The 16459-nt window shown below is 50.3% G+C and overlaps 2 protein-coding genes across 2 annotated transcripts in view; both read left to right on the plus strand.

Annotated features, from left to right (window-relative positions):
* The window catches only part of DCHS1 (dachsous cadherin-related 1), a 63714-nt gene extending 54889 nt beyond the window's left edge, over window positions 1–8825 (plus strand). Inside the window, exons 19-20 of the mRNA XM_036746106.1 lie at window positions 4098–4236; window positions 4640–8825. Of these exons, the coding sequence (XP_036602001.1) occupies window positions 4098–4236; window positions 4640–7266 (2766 nt within the window). The 3' untranslated portion in view covers window positions 7267–8825. The remainder of the gene's footprint in view (window positions 1–4097; window positions 4237–4639) is intronic.
* Window positions 8826–9004: 179 nt separating this feature from the next.
* Window positions 9005–14592, plus strand: TPP1 (tripeptidyl peptidase 1). Its single transcript, XM_036745729.1, has 13 exons — window positions 9005–9104; window positions 9213–9296; window positions 9943–10082; window positions 11037–11187; window positions 11303–11430; window positions 11517–11701; window positions 11829–12027; window positions 12275–12463; window positions 12753–12822; window positions 13063–13183; window positions 13357–13515; window positions 13755–13880; window positions 14050–14592. Exons 1-13 carry the CDS (start codon window positions 9088–9090, stop codon window positions 14188–14190), a joined length of 1710 nt encoding a protein of 569 aa, XP_036601624.1. The 5' UTR covers window positions 9005–9087; the 3' UTR covers window positions 14191–14592.
* Window positions 14593–16459: the final 1867 nt, after the last annotated feature.

The following is a 16459-nucleotide window of genomic DNA, read 5'->3' on the forward strand; positions in this document are numbered from 1 at the left end:
TCATTAAAGATACAATCTGAACAGTAATGAATGATGAAAGGAAACGATAGAAGAAAGGAAGGAAAGATAGATAATAAAGCATTTAGTAATTGTTTACTATATACCAGCACTGTACTAAGGTCTGGGAATATAAATACAAGCAAAAACAGGGACAGTTCCTGCTTTCAAGGAGCTTATATTCTAATAGGGAAAGACTTCAGCAGCACTGTGAAGCACTTTGCATTTATGATTACAGTGTAACAACTGTAATTTATTATTACAGTGTAACGATTGTAATGTACAATTAGGAAAAATTTGCCTATGAGAAATATTCAAAAATCCCAGATGTAAACCTCCATATCAGGCATATCAGACTTAGAGAGTCGACCTTGTCGGTCATCCTTCAGCCTGCTACTTGACTCCTTACCATATTCATCCTCGTCATTGCAAATTCTAGGGTATTTCAGAGTAGTTTCTGAAACTTATGCATTAATTACCAGATGGCAGCATGTGTTATGAATTAACAAATGGAAAGACTATCCCAGTTTATTAAATATTATTTTAATGGAGAAGTCTCTCTTCCCATAAATGGTTACCCATATTTTTCTATTTCAAAACCCTCAGTCTCTTAGGATTTAAATAAATACAAAAGTAGTTACTGTCTATCCAGTTTGTTAACAGTGTAATCAAGTATAACACAAAGACATCTTTACTAACCAGTCCCTTCAAACCATAACCAAAACATAACTGCAGATGACTTCTCAACACTTCTGAAAACACAGTCTCATCATTCAGAGTTCACTGTGGATACCAGTTAAGTTTCTTCTCATAAAGAAGCCCTTTAAAGGAGATTGCCATTAACCTGAAGAGTAGTGAGCAGGGCACTCTGGAAGTGGGAGACTAATGGGGTACATGGGCCAAAAACAATTGTACAAGGATTTATTGAAGGACCTGGTGATGGTTAGCCTTAAAAAGAAAAGACATGGTGGGAGACATGAAAGCTGCCTTTACTTAGCTGTCATGTGGAAGAGTGAGAAAACTTGTTCTGCTGGAATAAGTTCCAGTGTAGATTTCTGCTAGGCTTCAGGGAGCAGAACTCGGAACAGTAAGTGGAAGGTACAGCAAAGCAGGCTTCCATTGAAAGTGAGGGAAAACTTACCAACAATTAGACCTATACCAAAGTGGAAATGAGCTGACTCAAGAGGTAGCACAGGCACCCCTAGGCATGGGGGCACACACCTGTAATCTCTGCTACTAGTGAGGCTCAGGATGGTATCTCTCTTGTGCTTGGGAATTCTGCTGCAGTTGGTTAAGCCAGGTTAAGTGCCCATACTAAGTCCAGCATCAATGTAGTGAAACAACAGGAGCAGGGAGGTGGAGGGGTAAACTGACACAGGTTTGAAATGGAGTAGGATCAGATCTCCTGTTCCAATCAGTAATACAATCGGCCTGTGAGGGGCCGCTGCACTTCCAGTCTGAGCAAGATAGGGAGACACAGTCTTTAAAAAAAAAAAAAGGTAGGCTCCCCATCACTAGATGTCTTCAGGCAAAGGCTACGTGACCATTTGTCAAGGATATTGTAAAGGCAATTCCTAATCAGGTATGATATAAGCTAGATGGCTACTGAATGAAGTCCCTTTGTTCCCTGAGAGTCTGATTCTGGGATCCATAGAGGCAAAAGATACCTTTAGGAGCAGGTAGCCTGACTAGTAAAAAGGGGTTCAGAGCAGAGGAGTTATTTTGGTAATTCTGTGATGTAGATGATGGAGTTTTGGAATAGGTCAAGTTGGTAATGAAATTGAGGGACAACTAAGAGTCCTAGGGAGTCAACAGCAGGCTATTGGGCATCCCAGCAGGGTCCTTAGCCCAGTTACAGACCTCCTATATGCATAAATTAGTGTCATACTAGACACGTGGCTACCAGGAATCAGTCTAGGACTAAGGAGTAAAGGGGCTTTAAAAAGTCCTACGAGGGCCACTGGCAGAATATCCTGGCAGCATCTATGGCACTTTGTTTTTCTTTGTAGGATTTTGTCGGCCCAATTTGACAGGGTAGTCAGCTGAGGAGTGTCCAGCCAGCCTGAAGCACAGACAAAGGTCTCACTGACGTTGCTCTTCAGGCAAGCTGAGGCCAGGCCTCTTCCAGCTGCCTAGGTTTGAAAGTGGGAAAGTTAGTAGCAAGGGGGTGACAATAGTGGGTTCATCAATTATAACACAGGCAGCAGCCCCAAGGACAGAAGTTGATGACATCAGGTATGCAAACATTACTGTTGGTTCTGGTATGGATAAAATGGACTTCCATAGATCAATTCACACCAAATAGGATTGTCCAAGCCCTGTAAGAATTAATCAGTAGGGCCACCTAATTTTATGTCAGGCCCTGGACTCACCTGCAGAAAGATGCTGTTGTCATCTTGTCCCCACCCTAATCCCTCACGTCCACTGGTTTGCCATTTCTTTCCATTAGGAGTAATCGAAGGCCTACAAGAACTACCCTTTGGAACTCTGTAGAAACACAGCCAGTTGGAAGTTAAATAAGAACCTTTCGTTAGGTGGTCAGAGGAAAAGTTCCAGGCCAAAGGCCAAAGTTGTAAGCTACCCACAGATGACATAATGAAATGTGCGATGATCTGAAGCTGGGAGAGATGACCAGTATATTGGATGATCCAAAATGACCTTTATAGGCCAGAACAATGAGGGGAATAGAAGAACAGGGAATTTAAGCAACAATTTTAAAAAGTCACTTAGATCCATAAAATCAACTGCTAGAGTTCAGGATGAAGTGATATGGCTAGGAAATAATTTATATGAAAAAAATTGGGGTGTTTTAGTAAACTGGAAATTCATTGTGAATCAACAGTATAACATGGGACACCCTCTAGCTAACCCCTGTTGTTTGCTCCTGTTCTGGACTATACAGAGAATGACTTACCCATGGCAGCTAGGTGGCACACTGTATACAGAGCTCAGGAACACCTGAGTTCAAATACAGCCCCAGATGCATCTTGGGCAAGTCACTTAACCTCTGCCTGTTTAGGTTTCCTTATCTGTAAAATGGGGATAATAGCACCTACCTCCTAAGGCTGTTGCGAGGATCAAATGAAATACTTATAAAGGCCTTAGCATAGTGCCTGGCACACAGTAAGCACTTTATAAATGTTATTTATTATCTGGGAAGGTGGGAGTAATCTAAAACCTGCCCAGCAAACTACCTCTGCAGGGAATCATGGCCACAGATCAGGGTCAAAAGCTTAATGGATACAGGAACTTATCAGCATCCTCTATGTCTCAGTGGGCAGCATTCATAAATTCAACTGCCCCAAGAATTGGATGTCCTAACTGGCTGAGTAAGCCCCACGTCAAGCCTTCCAAAGAGAAAAGACAGTTAAGGAAACACATAGGTAAACACAGGCACTTACACATAGGAAAGCCACAGGCAACTCGTTTTCCTCTCCTTCAAACAGGTAAGATATAAAAGGTTGCAAAATCTCCCAAACACACCATTTTCTCAGACAACCTTGTTTGGGGGCATAGAAGATGGCCCTAAGTCTAACAGATGTGGAAGTGATGAGTTGACAGAAGCCTCGGAATGGCACAATTGGGCTCAGCACAGGAGCACCAACTCTTCCCTAGGAGGAGAACCCTCATGGGACAGCTGTACAGGCAGCCTGGGAGGTGGACAGAATGAAGGGTTTGGGGTGTGGCACTGAAGCAGGAGGGGGCTACGGTGGAAGGCAGGGTCCACCAGAGGACTTGGATTCTCATGGCTCCCTTTTTTGGGCACAAGGTCCACAGAAGTGGTGCAGGGATGGGGGAGAAGCATAGACCCTTGATGCTAGTGTCCTGGGCAAAACCGAGTCCTTTGGAATCTTAGTGACCACTGTCCCAAAGATGTGGGAATCACCTTCTTTCTTGTACATTGTGTTCATCAAATGTGACCCACCCAGTCAGTCCATTAATAGGTACGTGGGCTGCTGCAGCCCTCTCTAATCCCCATCTAGGGAGCCTCAGCCATGGCTCCCAAGCCCAGGATAGGTAGGAACCTAGGGAGTAGCTCAGGGCCTGAAGAGGGCCAGGCCACTCCTTCAGTCATGCTCACACCCATCCTTTCCTCCCAGGTGACCTTGCCAGAGCACACGACCCCAGGCAGTGCCATCCTCACCATCTCTGCCACTGACCTTGATTCTGGGGACAACGGGCGCATCTCCTACCACCTGGTGTCCGCTGCAGAGGGCTTTGACATCGACCCCAGCAATGGTGCCACTTCCCTCCCCACCTCCTTCCCTAGTTCCCTGCTGTCCCCTCCCTTTCCCCCTTGGACTCCTGTGTTCTCCAGGTTTCCTCTGCCCCATTTTTATTCATTCATTCATCACGTATTTAATACACAACTATAGTGTGCACTAGGGAAAATACAAAGTTGATTCCTGCCCTCATGAAGTTCAGTATGATGGGGGAATAACACGAATAACTACAATATTATGTTTGTGCCCCTACTGGCCTCCAGCCTTCACCCCTCACCCTACTCTCTCCAACCTGTTTCTTCCTTGCCCTCCTACTTCCCCCCAGCCATGTCCTGACCACTGGCCTGCCCTTCACTCCCAATTTGGGTTTTCCCCACCCGCACTCTTCTTCCCACTAATGCCCATATTCCCTCCTTTAGGGACCCTATTCATGATTCAAGCAGCCTCCCTGAGCCCGGGAAGTTTAAGCACAGTGGACATGGTGCTGGAAGCACGAGATCATGGGGTTCCAGGGCGGACAGCACAGGCCACGATACATATTCAGCTACAGGATGAGAATGACTACACTCCAAGCTTTGTCCAGCCCTACTACCACATCACTGTTGCTGAGGACATGCCCCCAGGCTCCACAGTTCTAGTCCTAGAAGCTACAGATGCCGACCAAAGCCGACTCCACGCTACACTGGACTACACTATCATCAGTGGCAACCGTGGCCATGCCTTCCAATTGGAAAGGCACCTGGCAGAAGGTGGGTCTGGCCCACAGGCCTTGGGCTGTCTTGTGTTGCTTGAGCCACTGGACTTTGAGAGTGTCACCGAGTATAACTTGACCGTGTGTGCAGCAGATAGAGGGAAGCCTCCACGAAGCACAAGTGTCCTCGTTGTCATCACTGTGCAAGATGTCAATGACAATCCACCTGTCTTCGCCCAGCCCCATTACCGTGTGGCTGTGCCAGAGGACACCCCTGTGGGCACTGAACTGTTACGTGTAGCAGCCTCTGATGCTGATCCTGGACCCCATGGTCTGGTTCACTTTACAATCAGCTCTGGGGACCCCACACACCTCTTTGAGCTAGATGAAAGCTCAGGCGCCCTCCGGTTGGCACGACAGCTAGACCGAGAAACCCAGGCACAGCATCAGCTGGTGGTGGAGGCAGCTGACCCCCCTGGAGCCCACTTTGCACTGGTGCCAGTTACTGTGGAGGTACAAGATGTCAACGAGCATGGGCCTGCCTTTCCCCTGCTTACCCTGACTGCCAGCTTACCCGAGAACCAGCCCCCAGGAACACTGGTCACCACACTCCATGCCCTGGATAAGGACACTGGGGCCTTTGGACAGCTCCACTACATGCTGCTAGAGCCAGGATTAGGGCCAGGACTGGGGGCCACACATTGGGACATGTTTGCATTGAATAGCTCATCAGGTGAACTTCGGGCAAGGGTGCCTTTCGACTATGAGCATACCCGTAGCTTCCGGCTGCTTGTGGGCGCAGCAGATGCAGGGAACCTCTCAGCCTCAGTTACCTTGTCTGTGCTAGTCACTGGGGAAGATGAGTATGATCCTGTCTTCCTAGAACCTTCATTCCACTTTCAAGTGCCTGAGGGTGCTCGTCGGGGCTACAGTCTAGGCCACGTACTGGCAACTGATGAGGATGGAGGAGCTGATGGTGTGGTCCTGTACTCCCTTTCTGCTCCTTCCCCATATTTTGGGATCAACCAGACCACAGGAGCTCTGTACCTTCGAGTGGACAGTCAGGCACCAGGCACAGGGGCCAGTGAAGCCGGGGGAGGGGGCCGGGCAAGGCGGGAGGCACCCAGGGAGTTACAGCTTGAGGTGGTGGCTCGAGGGCCCTTGCCTGGAGCCCGAAGTGCTGCAGTACCTGTGACTGTGGACATAACCCACACAGCTCTAGGCTTAGCACCTGACCTCAACTTGCTGTTAGTGGGGGCTGTGGCAGCCTCACTGGGTGTGGTGGTGGTACTGGCACTAGCAGCCTTGGTCTTGGGGTTGGTACGTGCCCGTGCTCACAAGGCGGAGGCAGCCCCAGGGCCCACTCTTCCACCCGCCCCACTTAGCACCAGCTCTCTGCAAAAACCAGGCCGGGATGCCCCCAGCCCCCCACATTCCGAACACCTTTACCACCAGACACTGCCTGGATATGGTGGGCCTAGCACAGGTGGTCCTTACCCCCGTGGTGGCTCCCTGGACCCTTCCCACTCCAGTGGGCGTGGTTCTGCTGAGGCAGCTGAAGATGATGAGATACGGATGATCAATGAGTTCCCCAGAGTGGCCAGCGTTGCTTCTTCATTGGCTGCCCGTGGCCCTGACTCTGGCATCCAACAGGATGCTGATGCTGATGGACTGAGTGATACATCTTGTGAGCCACCTCCACCTGATGCCTGGTACAAGGGCCGAAAGGCCGGGCTGCTGCTCCCAGGCCCTGGTCCAGGGCTCTATCGAGAAGAGGGTCCACCAGCTGCCAGCACTGCTGGGGCCTTCCTAGGGGGTTGTGGCTTGAGCCCTGCTCCTCCTGGAGACTATGGTTTCCCAGCTGATGGCAAGCCCTGTGTAGCAGGGGCACTAACAGCCATTGTGGCGGGCGAAGAGGAGCTCCGGGGCAGCTACAACTGGGACTACCTGCTGAGCTGGTGTCCCCAGTTCCAGCCACTGGCCAGTGTCTTCACTGAGATTGCTCGGCTCAAGGACGAGGCACGGCCCTGCCCACCCGCACCCCGCATTGACCCACCACCCCTCATTACCGCTGTGGCCCACCCTGGAGCCAAGTCTGTACCCCCTAAGCCAGCTAGCACCTCTTCTGGCCAGGGAGTCCGTGGTCCCTTCCTGCCCACCCACCGCTCCCCCATTAGCCATGAAGGATCCCTGTCCTCAGCTGCCATGTCCCCCAGTTTTTCACCTTCACTGTCACCGCTGGCTGCCCGCTCCCCTGTTGTCTCCCCCTTTGGGGTAGCACAAGGACCCTCTGCCTCAGCTCTGAGTGCAGAGCCTGGCCTGGAGGCCCCTGATGAGGCAGAGCTACATATCTAGACTGAAAAGCTCCCAGGGCCCCCTGCATAGTCATGAAGACACAGGATGAGCCCACTGGCCTGTCCCCTAGAGGCCTCTCCCCAGTTCCATCTCTTTCCATCCCTAGGTTGGGGCAAGGAAGTACTCCAGGGTCCACTGATTTCCCCCTGGTGGGGACAATATCTGGCTCCCCAGAGATACCCCCTCCTAGATAACAAATTCAGTCACCAACCCTGACAGAGGGGCCCTAACAGGCCCAGCCTAGATTCCCCACAGGGTTCGGCATATATATCCCTTGGGGCCCAGGGCCCAGCATATATATAGCCTGCCTATTGGACCTAGTGTATACAACTCTTGAGGCCCAGCATATACAAAGGCCCAGCTTACAACCCCTGGTCTCCAGGAATCCGTATATGCATATCCCAGGTCCCAAGGGTTCAATCTTTGTTCCCCAGACCTGGGCTTATCATATATATCCCTCAGAGCCCAAAGTTCACACCAGTATGTATACGTTCTTGACAACTCCCTTCTCTTAGATCTCCCATCTTCAGTCTGAAGCCCAACATACAAACACACATTCCCCAGACCTACCAACTATGAGATCTGGCACCTGACATCCTTGGCTAGAAGTCCTACAGTCTTCATCCAATCTCTGACCCTCTCCCCAAATGGTCAGACACTTCATCCAGCCTCTACTTGGGAGTCTTCTACCAGAAAGCAGAAAATTCTGACCTTCAGCATACCTCCCAAAACTGGACCTGGATCAACGACCATCCTCACGCCTCTCAATTGGCTCAGGAGCGCCACTTTGTCCTCATATCTCCCCAAACTGCCTTTTTTTCCCCTTCCTCTGCCTGGTCCTGACATGTCCCACCACCAGCACGGTACTGGTTTCCCCTTACAAAACTCCACTCCCCAGAACTGAGCAGGGCAATATACTTACAAGAATCTGCCTCTTAGGTCCCTCTTTCCTTTGCCCCGGTTCCTACCAGCACCTGCACTGTCTCTCCACTCCCCCGCCTTCCTCCTCAAGCCGGAGGCTTGCTTCTTTGAGCCCTGATGTCTTCAGGGCTGGTCTCCCTGAACTTAAGAGAGGAAGGAGCAGGCCAGGCTGGATCTCCAGGGTCTAAGGGTCTCAGGCAAGTGGGAAAGGGGGTGTCAATTCAGCTCAGAACTGGGGGAAATAGGATGGGGAGGTAGGGGTGGTGGAGGAGGCGGCCTCTCTAGTTAGAGGTCATCAGAGAGGGGACACTGTCTTAAGAAGGGTAATCAAGAACAGTAACTGCCCTAGGGATAGTCGAGGGTTAGGGGTGAATTCCGACCTGAAAGGGGCTTAGAGAAGGAGTTCTGTCCTGGGGGTTCAGAGAGGGGGTACTGTGCGGGGATACGACAGTGAGATCTCTGCCCTGGAGAGCTCAGGGCCGGGGCTCTGCCCTGGGGGCTCAGCTGCTCCCAGAATCCCCTCTCCCAAGGCCCCGGATCCTTATTTATTGGGTGAGGGGGAGCTCATGCTGCCCTCGTACCCAGACCCAAAGTGCCAAATACTCTCACTCCGGAGCCTTAATAAAGAGACTGTTTGTACCTGGAGCTGCCTCCCTTTGTTCGGGGGTGTTGTGCCTGTTGGTGCGTGTACGTGGGTGCGGGACGGCTGTACGCGCGGGGCGGGGCGAAGGTGGGGGTTGCAATCTGATTCTGTTTATGGGGACCCGCCCAGGCACGGGGTTTGCGCGTGTCTGTAGCAGGGCGGGGTTCCTCTGGTCCCTCCCTCCGCCCTTCCCCGCCCATGTACTTGGGAAAGTGCCCACGCAGTGCAGGGGTTTCTTGTGTTCCCAGGTGCCGGCCATGGGACGGGAAGTTTGGTGAGCTCGGGGCCAGGGGCTGGGCTGGGGCTCGGGACTGGGTGCGCTCTCTCCGGTGTCCCAGTGTGCCCGGCCCCGCTCACTTCCACCCCCTCCCCTGTTCCGTAGCGTCCTCGGGCCCCTGCTCCCGCTGCTCGTCGCTTTGTGTGTCTGTGCCCAAGGCCTTGGCCCAGAGCCTGACCAGCCTTTCCTGTGAGTGCCCACCCTTAGCCTCGTACAGCCTCCCTGTTCCCCCCAGCCCAACTCTTAGACTGCCTGCTTCTTTCATGTGGTTTCAAGGAGAGTACATTAAGGTGAACTACTGTTCTTTCCGCGAGTGCCTGACCTTCCCCCCCTTCCTCCTTCCCATAACCCTTGCCCAAACTCCCATGCTTCACCTCCAGAATTCCCCCATCAGCTCTTCCTAGCAATGGGTCCTTGACTTCCGACCTCACCTACCTTCCCTTCTTCTGTCTCTGTCTGTCCCTCGCCCCCTCCTCTCTCCCTCTCCCCCCCCCTCTCTCCTCTCCCTCTCCCTCCCCTCCCTCCCTCCCTCTCCTCTCTCTCTCTCTCTCTCTCTCTCTCTCTCTCTCTCTCTCTCTCTCTCTCTCTGTCTCTCTGTCTTTCCCTCTCTCCCTCCCTCCCCCAATCCCCTCTTCCCCTCTCCCGCGGCCCCCCCCCCCTCCCCGCCGTCATTCCCTAGCAGCCTTTGGTGCAAATCCCTGACACTAGGCCATTTGGCAGTCCCTAACCCCAAGATTGCTAGTCCCTTTTCACCCATCATCCCAGGTCTGGTACAAGCCTCCAAAACAGAAGCTGAACCACAATTTCACACACAACCCCTCCTCCATCTCCCCAGGCCGCCGCCGGGCTGGGTGTCCCTTGGCCGTGTTGGTCCTAAGGAATCACTGAGTCTGACTTTCGCTCTGAGACAGCAGAACCTGCAACAACTGCAGAAGCTGGTGCAGGAAGTGTCCGACCCTGGCTCCCCTCGATACGGTGTGTGTGGAGGGGGAGGGGGGAAAAGCCGGTGTGCCCATAGGAATACATTTTGTAGGAAATATCTCCCATGCCCAGGGGTTGAATATATGGAGTGGAAGAATGGGCTGCACAGGGTAGACAGGGCTGTATATTAATGCCTTCTTTCTCCAATCTCGGGGTTTCTCATCTGCCCCCCCCCACCCCCAACATAACACAGCATTTCTAATGGCTCAATTACTAAACCCAATGGTCTTTTTTCAATTTTTTTGTCTTTCTTGACTAATGAAGTTTTTGAGGCTGGTAACAAAAGCTTTCTCCTGGATACTCTAATGACATTTGACTCTTGGTTCTCTTCCTGTCTCTCTGGACCACCCCTTTCTCTGTCTTTCTCTCGAATCCTCTAACCAATCTCTTAAGGTGTTCTGCCTATGTGCAGGCGAGTCCCAAGCTTATAAATCCAGCCCCAAACTCTACCCTTAGGATCAGTCCCCCATTTCCAAGCTCTGGCTGAGTGAAACCAGGAAAAACTGTGGAAGAGGTGATATTTGAGATATACCATCAGGAGTGGGTAGGAGTTTGAGAGCAATTTGAGGGTATGGGGAAGGAGGGTTACAAATTCCAGAAAAAGCACATCATGAGTAAAGGCACCAAAAAGCTGGTGATCTGATAGTCCTCTTTGGCTGGAGTGTAGTGTAGTATCATGAAAAGAGCACTGGATTTGGTGTCCAAATGTCTGCAGGAGGCCTAAAAAAGAGTCGTGATGACAAAGCTTAATGAATGGAAATGGTAAAAGTCATCAGCCCAACCAGGAGATGTGTGATGAGCTAGCATCTCCCAGGAATCTGGACCCATTCAGCCCCCAGCGTTCTCCCTTGAAAGCTGGGGCCAAACTCTGGCACTTGTGCTTGTGAAAGATTTACCGAAGGTGGCAGTGATTTCCTTTGATCCACTCTCTCCCCCTCTTCCCATTAGGGAAGTATCTGTCTCTGGAAGATGTAGCTGCACTGGTCCGACCATCAACACTCACTCTTAGCACTGTACACAAATGGCTTCTAGCCGCTGGAGCTCAGGATTGCCAAACAGTGATCACAAAGGACTTCCTGACCTGCCAGATGACTGTCCAGTGAGTGGGGGACTAGTTGTCCATGAAGGAGGGATAAGGGGCTGTAAAGGTTCTCCCCACACCCTTCTGCATCTAGTAATTGCTGACTCCCAGCTCTATGACTTCTGACCCCCAGGCAAGCAGAGCAGCTCCTTCCTGGGGCAGAGTTCCATCGCTTTGTTGGGAGACTGGGGGGAGGCCGCGTTGTGAGGTCTCCACGTCCATACAGCCTCCCTGGGGCCCTGGCTGCCCATGTGGATTTTGGTAATTGGTGGGGGATACTGGAATTTGGGAAGGGAGGGAAATAGGGTCCTGCTTAGAAGCTAATTTCTCTTCCTAACAATGCATAGTGGGTGGACTGCACCGGTTCCCTCGAGCATCTTCCCTACAGCAACGGCCAGGGCCAAGGCTGAAGCTAGAGGACTCCCTAGGCCTGCACCTGGGAGTGACTCCGTCTGTGATTCGTGAAAGATACAACCTGACTGCACAAGATGTGGGTTCTGGGTCTCCCAACAATAGCCAGGCCTGTGCCCAGGTGAGCCCCTCTCCTATGTGTGACAGAACACACACTCCATTGAAAAGAGAAATTGTTCCATTTCTTCTTGTCAGCCAGCTGACCCTGACTTTTTCCCTCTATTGTTCCATTCCTCCTCAACTTCTAGTTCCTGGAGCAATACTTCCATGATGCTGATCTGGAAGAGTTCATGAAACTCTTTGGGAAGAGCTTCCCTCACAAAGACTCTGTCAGTAGAGTAGTTGGGCAGCAGGGGCATGGCCGAGCTGGACTGGAAGCCAGCCTAGATGTGCAGTACCTCATGAGTGCTGGAGCTAACATCTCCACCTGGGTCTACAGCAACCCTGGTAGGCCACCCCACCGTCCAGACCCAGGGATTCAAAACTTGAGAGTCCTGAGAACCCTCAAAAACAGAGACTAAGAGATTCCCCCTAGGAAATGCCCCCAAAACTTAAGGAACCCTTTCTTCTTTGGAGGATGAAAGGTAACTAGTGTGGTTGGCTGGCCCCAGAGTGGGGTTAAGGGAGAAAGGTGACCCTGGCTTCCCCACCTAAGGGTAGAGGGGAAAGTGACCTTAGTATCTCTGACCCTTAGGCCGTCATGAGGCCCAGGAGCCTTTCTTGCAGTGGCTCCTCCTGCTCAGTAATGAGTCTTCATTGCCTTTGGTACACACTGTGAGCTATGGGGATGATGAAGACTCACTCAGTACCGCCTACCTTCACCGTGTCAACACTGAGCTCATGAAGGCTGCTGCCAGAGGCCTCACCCTGCTCTTTGCCTCCGGTACTGGCACTCAGGACCCCTGATCCTTATATAAGACCCTACCACCCTCCCAACCCCTTACTGTGATCCAATACAATTGATTCTTAACCCTGATCCCTTCCCATAGGAGTTCCTACCCCAAGCCAGGATTTCCTATCTCTTCCCAACCCAGTTACCTTTTGCTACTTGTCCCTAACTTCCCCTTGTCTTCAGGCCTCTTCAAGGAAACCTTCATTTTTTTCTCCCTTCTCCAAATTCCTGACCAAAGTCCTGAGACTGACCCCTGACCTGTCCCTGTTTCTTCCATCAGGGGATAGTGGTGCCGGGTGTTTCTCAGGTCCAGGGGGCCACTCGTTCCGTCCCAGCTTCCCAGCCTCCAGGTAACAGAGACCTTCCTCCCTACCATCATTTAGCTACTTCTTTCCCAAGCTCGTGACTCCAAACTAAGGCACTTTCTTCTTTTAAGGGTGACTTTTGACACCCCTGACCTGTGTCCTTTGGGATCTTCTAACCTATAACCCGGTACCTATGGGACTGGCTAACTTATGGTCCTTGGGGCCCTGACCTCTTCTGTTGACCTGAATCCCCAAATGCTAATCCTGTGACCTCTATCTCTGCAGCCCCTATGTTACAACAGTGGGTGGGACCTCCTTCCGGAATCCCTTCCTGGTTACAGAAGAGATCGTTGACTACATCAGTGGTGGTGGCTTCAGTAACATCTTCCCAAGGCCTCAGTACCAGGTGTGAGAGTAATAACTTAGCCCCTGCTAGGCCCCAGGAGAGCTCAGTCCTAAGCCCTGAGGAAGGACGTGGACCTATTTGATATTCCTAGTCTGAGAGAGATAATTGCATCTGGGCCTCAGAGGGAAAATCAGGCTGGGCTCAGAGTTCCCATGATTGTTCCATCTCTTCAGGATGAAGCTGTGTCCCACTTTTTGGGCTCTTCTACCCACCTGCCTCCATCCCAATACTACAATGCAAGTGGCCGGGCCTATCCTGATGTGGCTGCACTCTCTGATGGCTACTGGGTGGTTAGCAACCATGTGCCCATTCCCTGGGTATCTGGCACTTCGGTGAGACCCTTACCTCACTGTCTTCTCCAATCTTTCTGTTATTTCAGTCCTCATCCCTTGAATATCCAGTACCTCTTTGAGAGCCTATGTGGCTGTCCCTATTCCCTGACTACTAATCCTATCACCTTTTCTTCCTTAGGCCACACCCTATCCCCACTATTCATTCTACTAAGTAGAAAGGCATGCTGCTTTCCCCTACTCCTGCTCTAGGTCACATGCATCCTTTCCTCCTTCCACAGGCGTCAACCCCTGTGTTTGGGGGGCTTCTGTCCTTAGTGAATGAGCAGCGACTCCTGAATGGCCGTCCCCCCCTTGGTTTCCTCAACCCTCGACTCTACTCAATGCAGGGTCGTGGCCTATTTGATGTGAGTTGGGGGCAAGGGATAAGGGACTGGGGAGAGTGGGAGTAGAAATGAAGGGGTAAAATGGGTGAGACAGAGAGACCAATGTTAGTGGGGAATATGGGAGGGTTATGAGGCATTTGGGGAGGTTTGGACAAGACCTCAGTTATAACCCATTCTCTTTTATCCACAGGTAACTCAGGGCTGCCATGAGGCTTGCCTAGATGAGGTGGTACAGGGTCAAGGGTTCTGTTCCAAGCCTGGTTGGGACCCAGTCACAGGTTGGGGAACTCCCAACTATCCTGCCCTGTTGAAAGCATTGCTAGACCCTTGAGACTTGATCTTACCCTGTTCTGGAAGGATGATACCTTTTTTGATACTCTGATCCCACCCTGCTGTGGGTACTATTTGATCCTTGCCCTCACACACAATCTCTCATCCTTGCTGAGGGCACTAAGTTGACTCCTGCAACAACTAATCCTACAACTTCCATAGATACTGATCAATCTCACCATCCCCCTACCCAATATTTGTAGTGCTTAATTTTTCCCCCAATTCTTCCTGTTTCTACAGTTTCCCCTGCCAGGCTGTTGAAGCCAAGCCTGCTCCAGGCAGTCAGAGCCAATATAGATGTCCTCATTTGTTCATGAGTGTTCCCCTTCCCACACGTACACTTATATTCTGTCCACTGCTGTCTGTATTTGCACAAAAATAAAGCCTGTGCTCTTGTTCTCTACCACCTTCTGAGTGGCTTGAGGGGCAGAAGGGGCACAGTTTCCCTGGTCTTCAGAGAGCAGGGCTAAACCCTGACCCATGGACTTGCACTGGATACAGGACGATTAGATATCTGAAAGCCCAGTAATTCCCTTAGTTCAGAAAAGGAAATTGAGGCCTGGAAAGGAGAGGATTTGCCCAAGTAATTTAAATTTGAAGATATTTCCTACCCATTAATAGCTCCCTGTGACTTGCTTATGTCACAGGAAGCCTAAGTCACGTGGTAGGAGGAGCTTGCTGAAAAGAGTGGAACTGGAAGGGTGAAACAGGAAATACTCAGAGTGGTTGGAGCTGAGGGAGAGAGCAGAGGTGTGCCAGCTGTGCTGTGTGTATGTTGGTGGCCAGGCCCCAGCAGGGGGCAGGAAGGTTATGGAATGGAATCCTTCTCTGCTGTGATAATGTGTATTAGTTTCTTTGCTGCTATGATGGATTGGATTTATTGATTTTGAGATCTGGTTCTCTGGTGTCTGAATAAATGGTTTACTTCTACCTTGTGTATGGAAAGTCTCTTTATATTTTGTGATACAGAACTACATAGGCATAATCACAGTTATCTCCTATATTGTGATTATTGCCTTGCTACTACACCAAGGTCATCCTCAAAAGTCAAACATATGTACGGTCTGGCATATACTCACCAGAACATGCTGTCAAAGATGCTTATGTGCCATGAAACTTTCAGGGATGCGAGTTAGCATCCACTAACTGGGTCTGCCCCTTCAGCTAACTCATTCCCTTAATGACGTTACAGGATAGATCAGTGGGCCCTGATCCTTCCTTCCTTATCATTTGCTGAGTCAGAATCTAAGTCCTTGAGATTTCCATATAAATTTTTACTACTGGTAACCCCAGGGGAGAATATAGAACATAGAACACAGGAAGGCACCAGATGCCTTGAACCTTTCTTTAACTTCCTTTTAGAAAACTGTTGGCTAGGGCAGGCTGGAAGTTAAGTTTGATTGCAAGTGGGATGGGACGAAGACGTATCACCCATACAATCATCTTACTCCCTGTGAAAACTAAATGCAATTTTAAAAAATGTATTATCTGCAGAATACTGGGCTAGGCTGGGGGGAAGGGAAGGCAGGAGCAGTGTACAAGTTTAAATAAGAAATGATCCTTCTCCTTGTAAGGGCATTCTATAGTGGAATAAGACAAATATGGATAATTGTAATATTTGACATTATATGACAAAAGCATTAGAGTTCAAAAACAAAGTCTCTACATTTGTGACAAGTCATCCAGCCTACAAAAACTCACAATTTTACAGCACTTTACAATAACATTGTAAGGTAGATGGCAGTGCTTTACAAACTTTGTTGTTTATCAGTTGTGTCTGACTCCTCACAACCCCATGTGGGGTTTTCTTGACAAAGATACAGGAGTGGTTCACCATTTCCTTCTCCAGCTCATTTTATAGATGAGGAAACCAAGGCAAACAGGGTTAAGTGACTCGCCCCGGGTCACACAGCTCAAAAGTGTCTGAAGTCAGATTTGACTCATGAAGAGATCTGTATTCCAAACCCAGGGCTCTATCCACTGTGCCCCCTAGCTGCCTGTAGTGGCAAAAAGTAATGTTGTATGGAAATGATGAGCTGATTATAAGATTTTTACAAAGGAGATATCCGCTTGCAAAAAAAAAAAGTTTGGATGTAATGTTAAAGCACAATGTGCACAATTCAAAAATTAAGAATATAAATTTACAAAGATGAACTTGGACTTGAGACAGAGCCTGGGGGTGTCGCAGTGGACCTGAATCACAAAGGGCTAAGAAGGGAGGGCCCAACTCTGGCCTTCCCTAGGCCTCCGAGGCCCAGAGGAAAGTTCAG

The sequence above is a fragment of the Trichosurus vulpecula genome, chromosome 2 (assembly GCF_011100635.1).
Source record: "Trichosurus vulpecula isolate mTriVul1 chromosome 2, mTriVul1.pri, whole genome shotgun sequence".
NCBI lineage: Eukaryota > Metazoa > Chordata > Mammalia > Diprotodontia > Phalangeridae > Trichosurus > Trichosurus vulpecula.

Bases quoted from the DNA above. Each gene is read 5' to 3' on its own strand.
- TPP1 (XM_036745729.1), top strand. The intron at 10,083-11,036 runs GTGTGTGTGGAG...TCTTCCCATTAG, and splicing joins CCCTGGCTCCCCTCGATACG to GGAAGTATCTGTCTCTGGAA. The intron at 12,464-12,752 runs GTACTGGCACTC...TTCTTCCATCAG, and splicing joins CACCCTGCTCTTTGCCTCCG to GGGATAGTGGTGCCGGGTGT.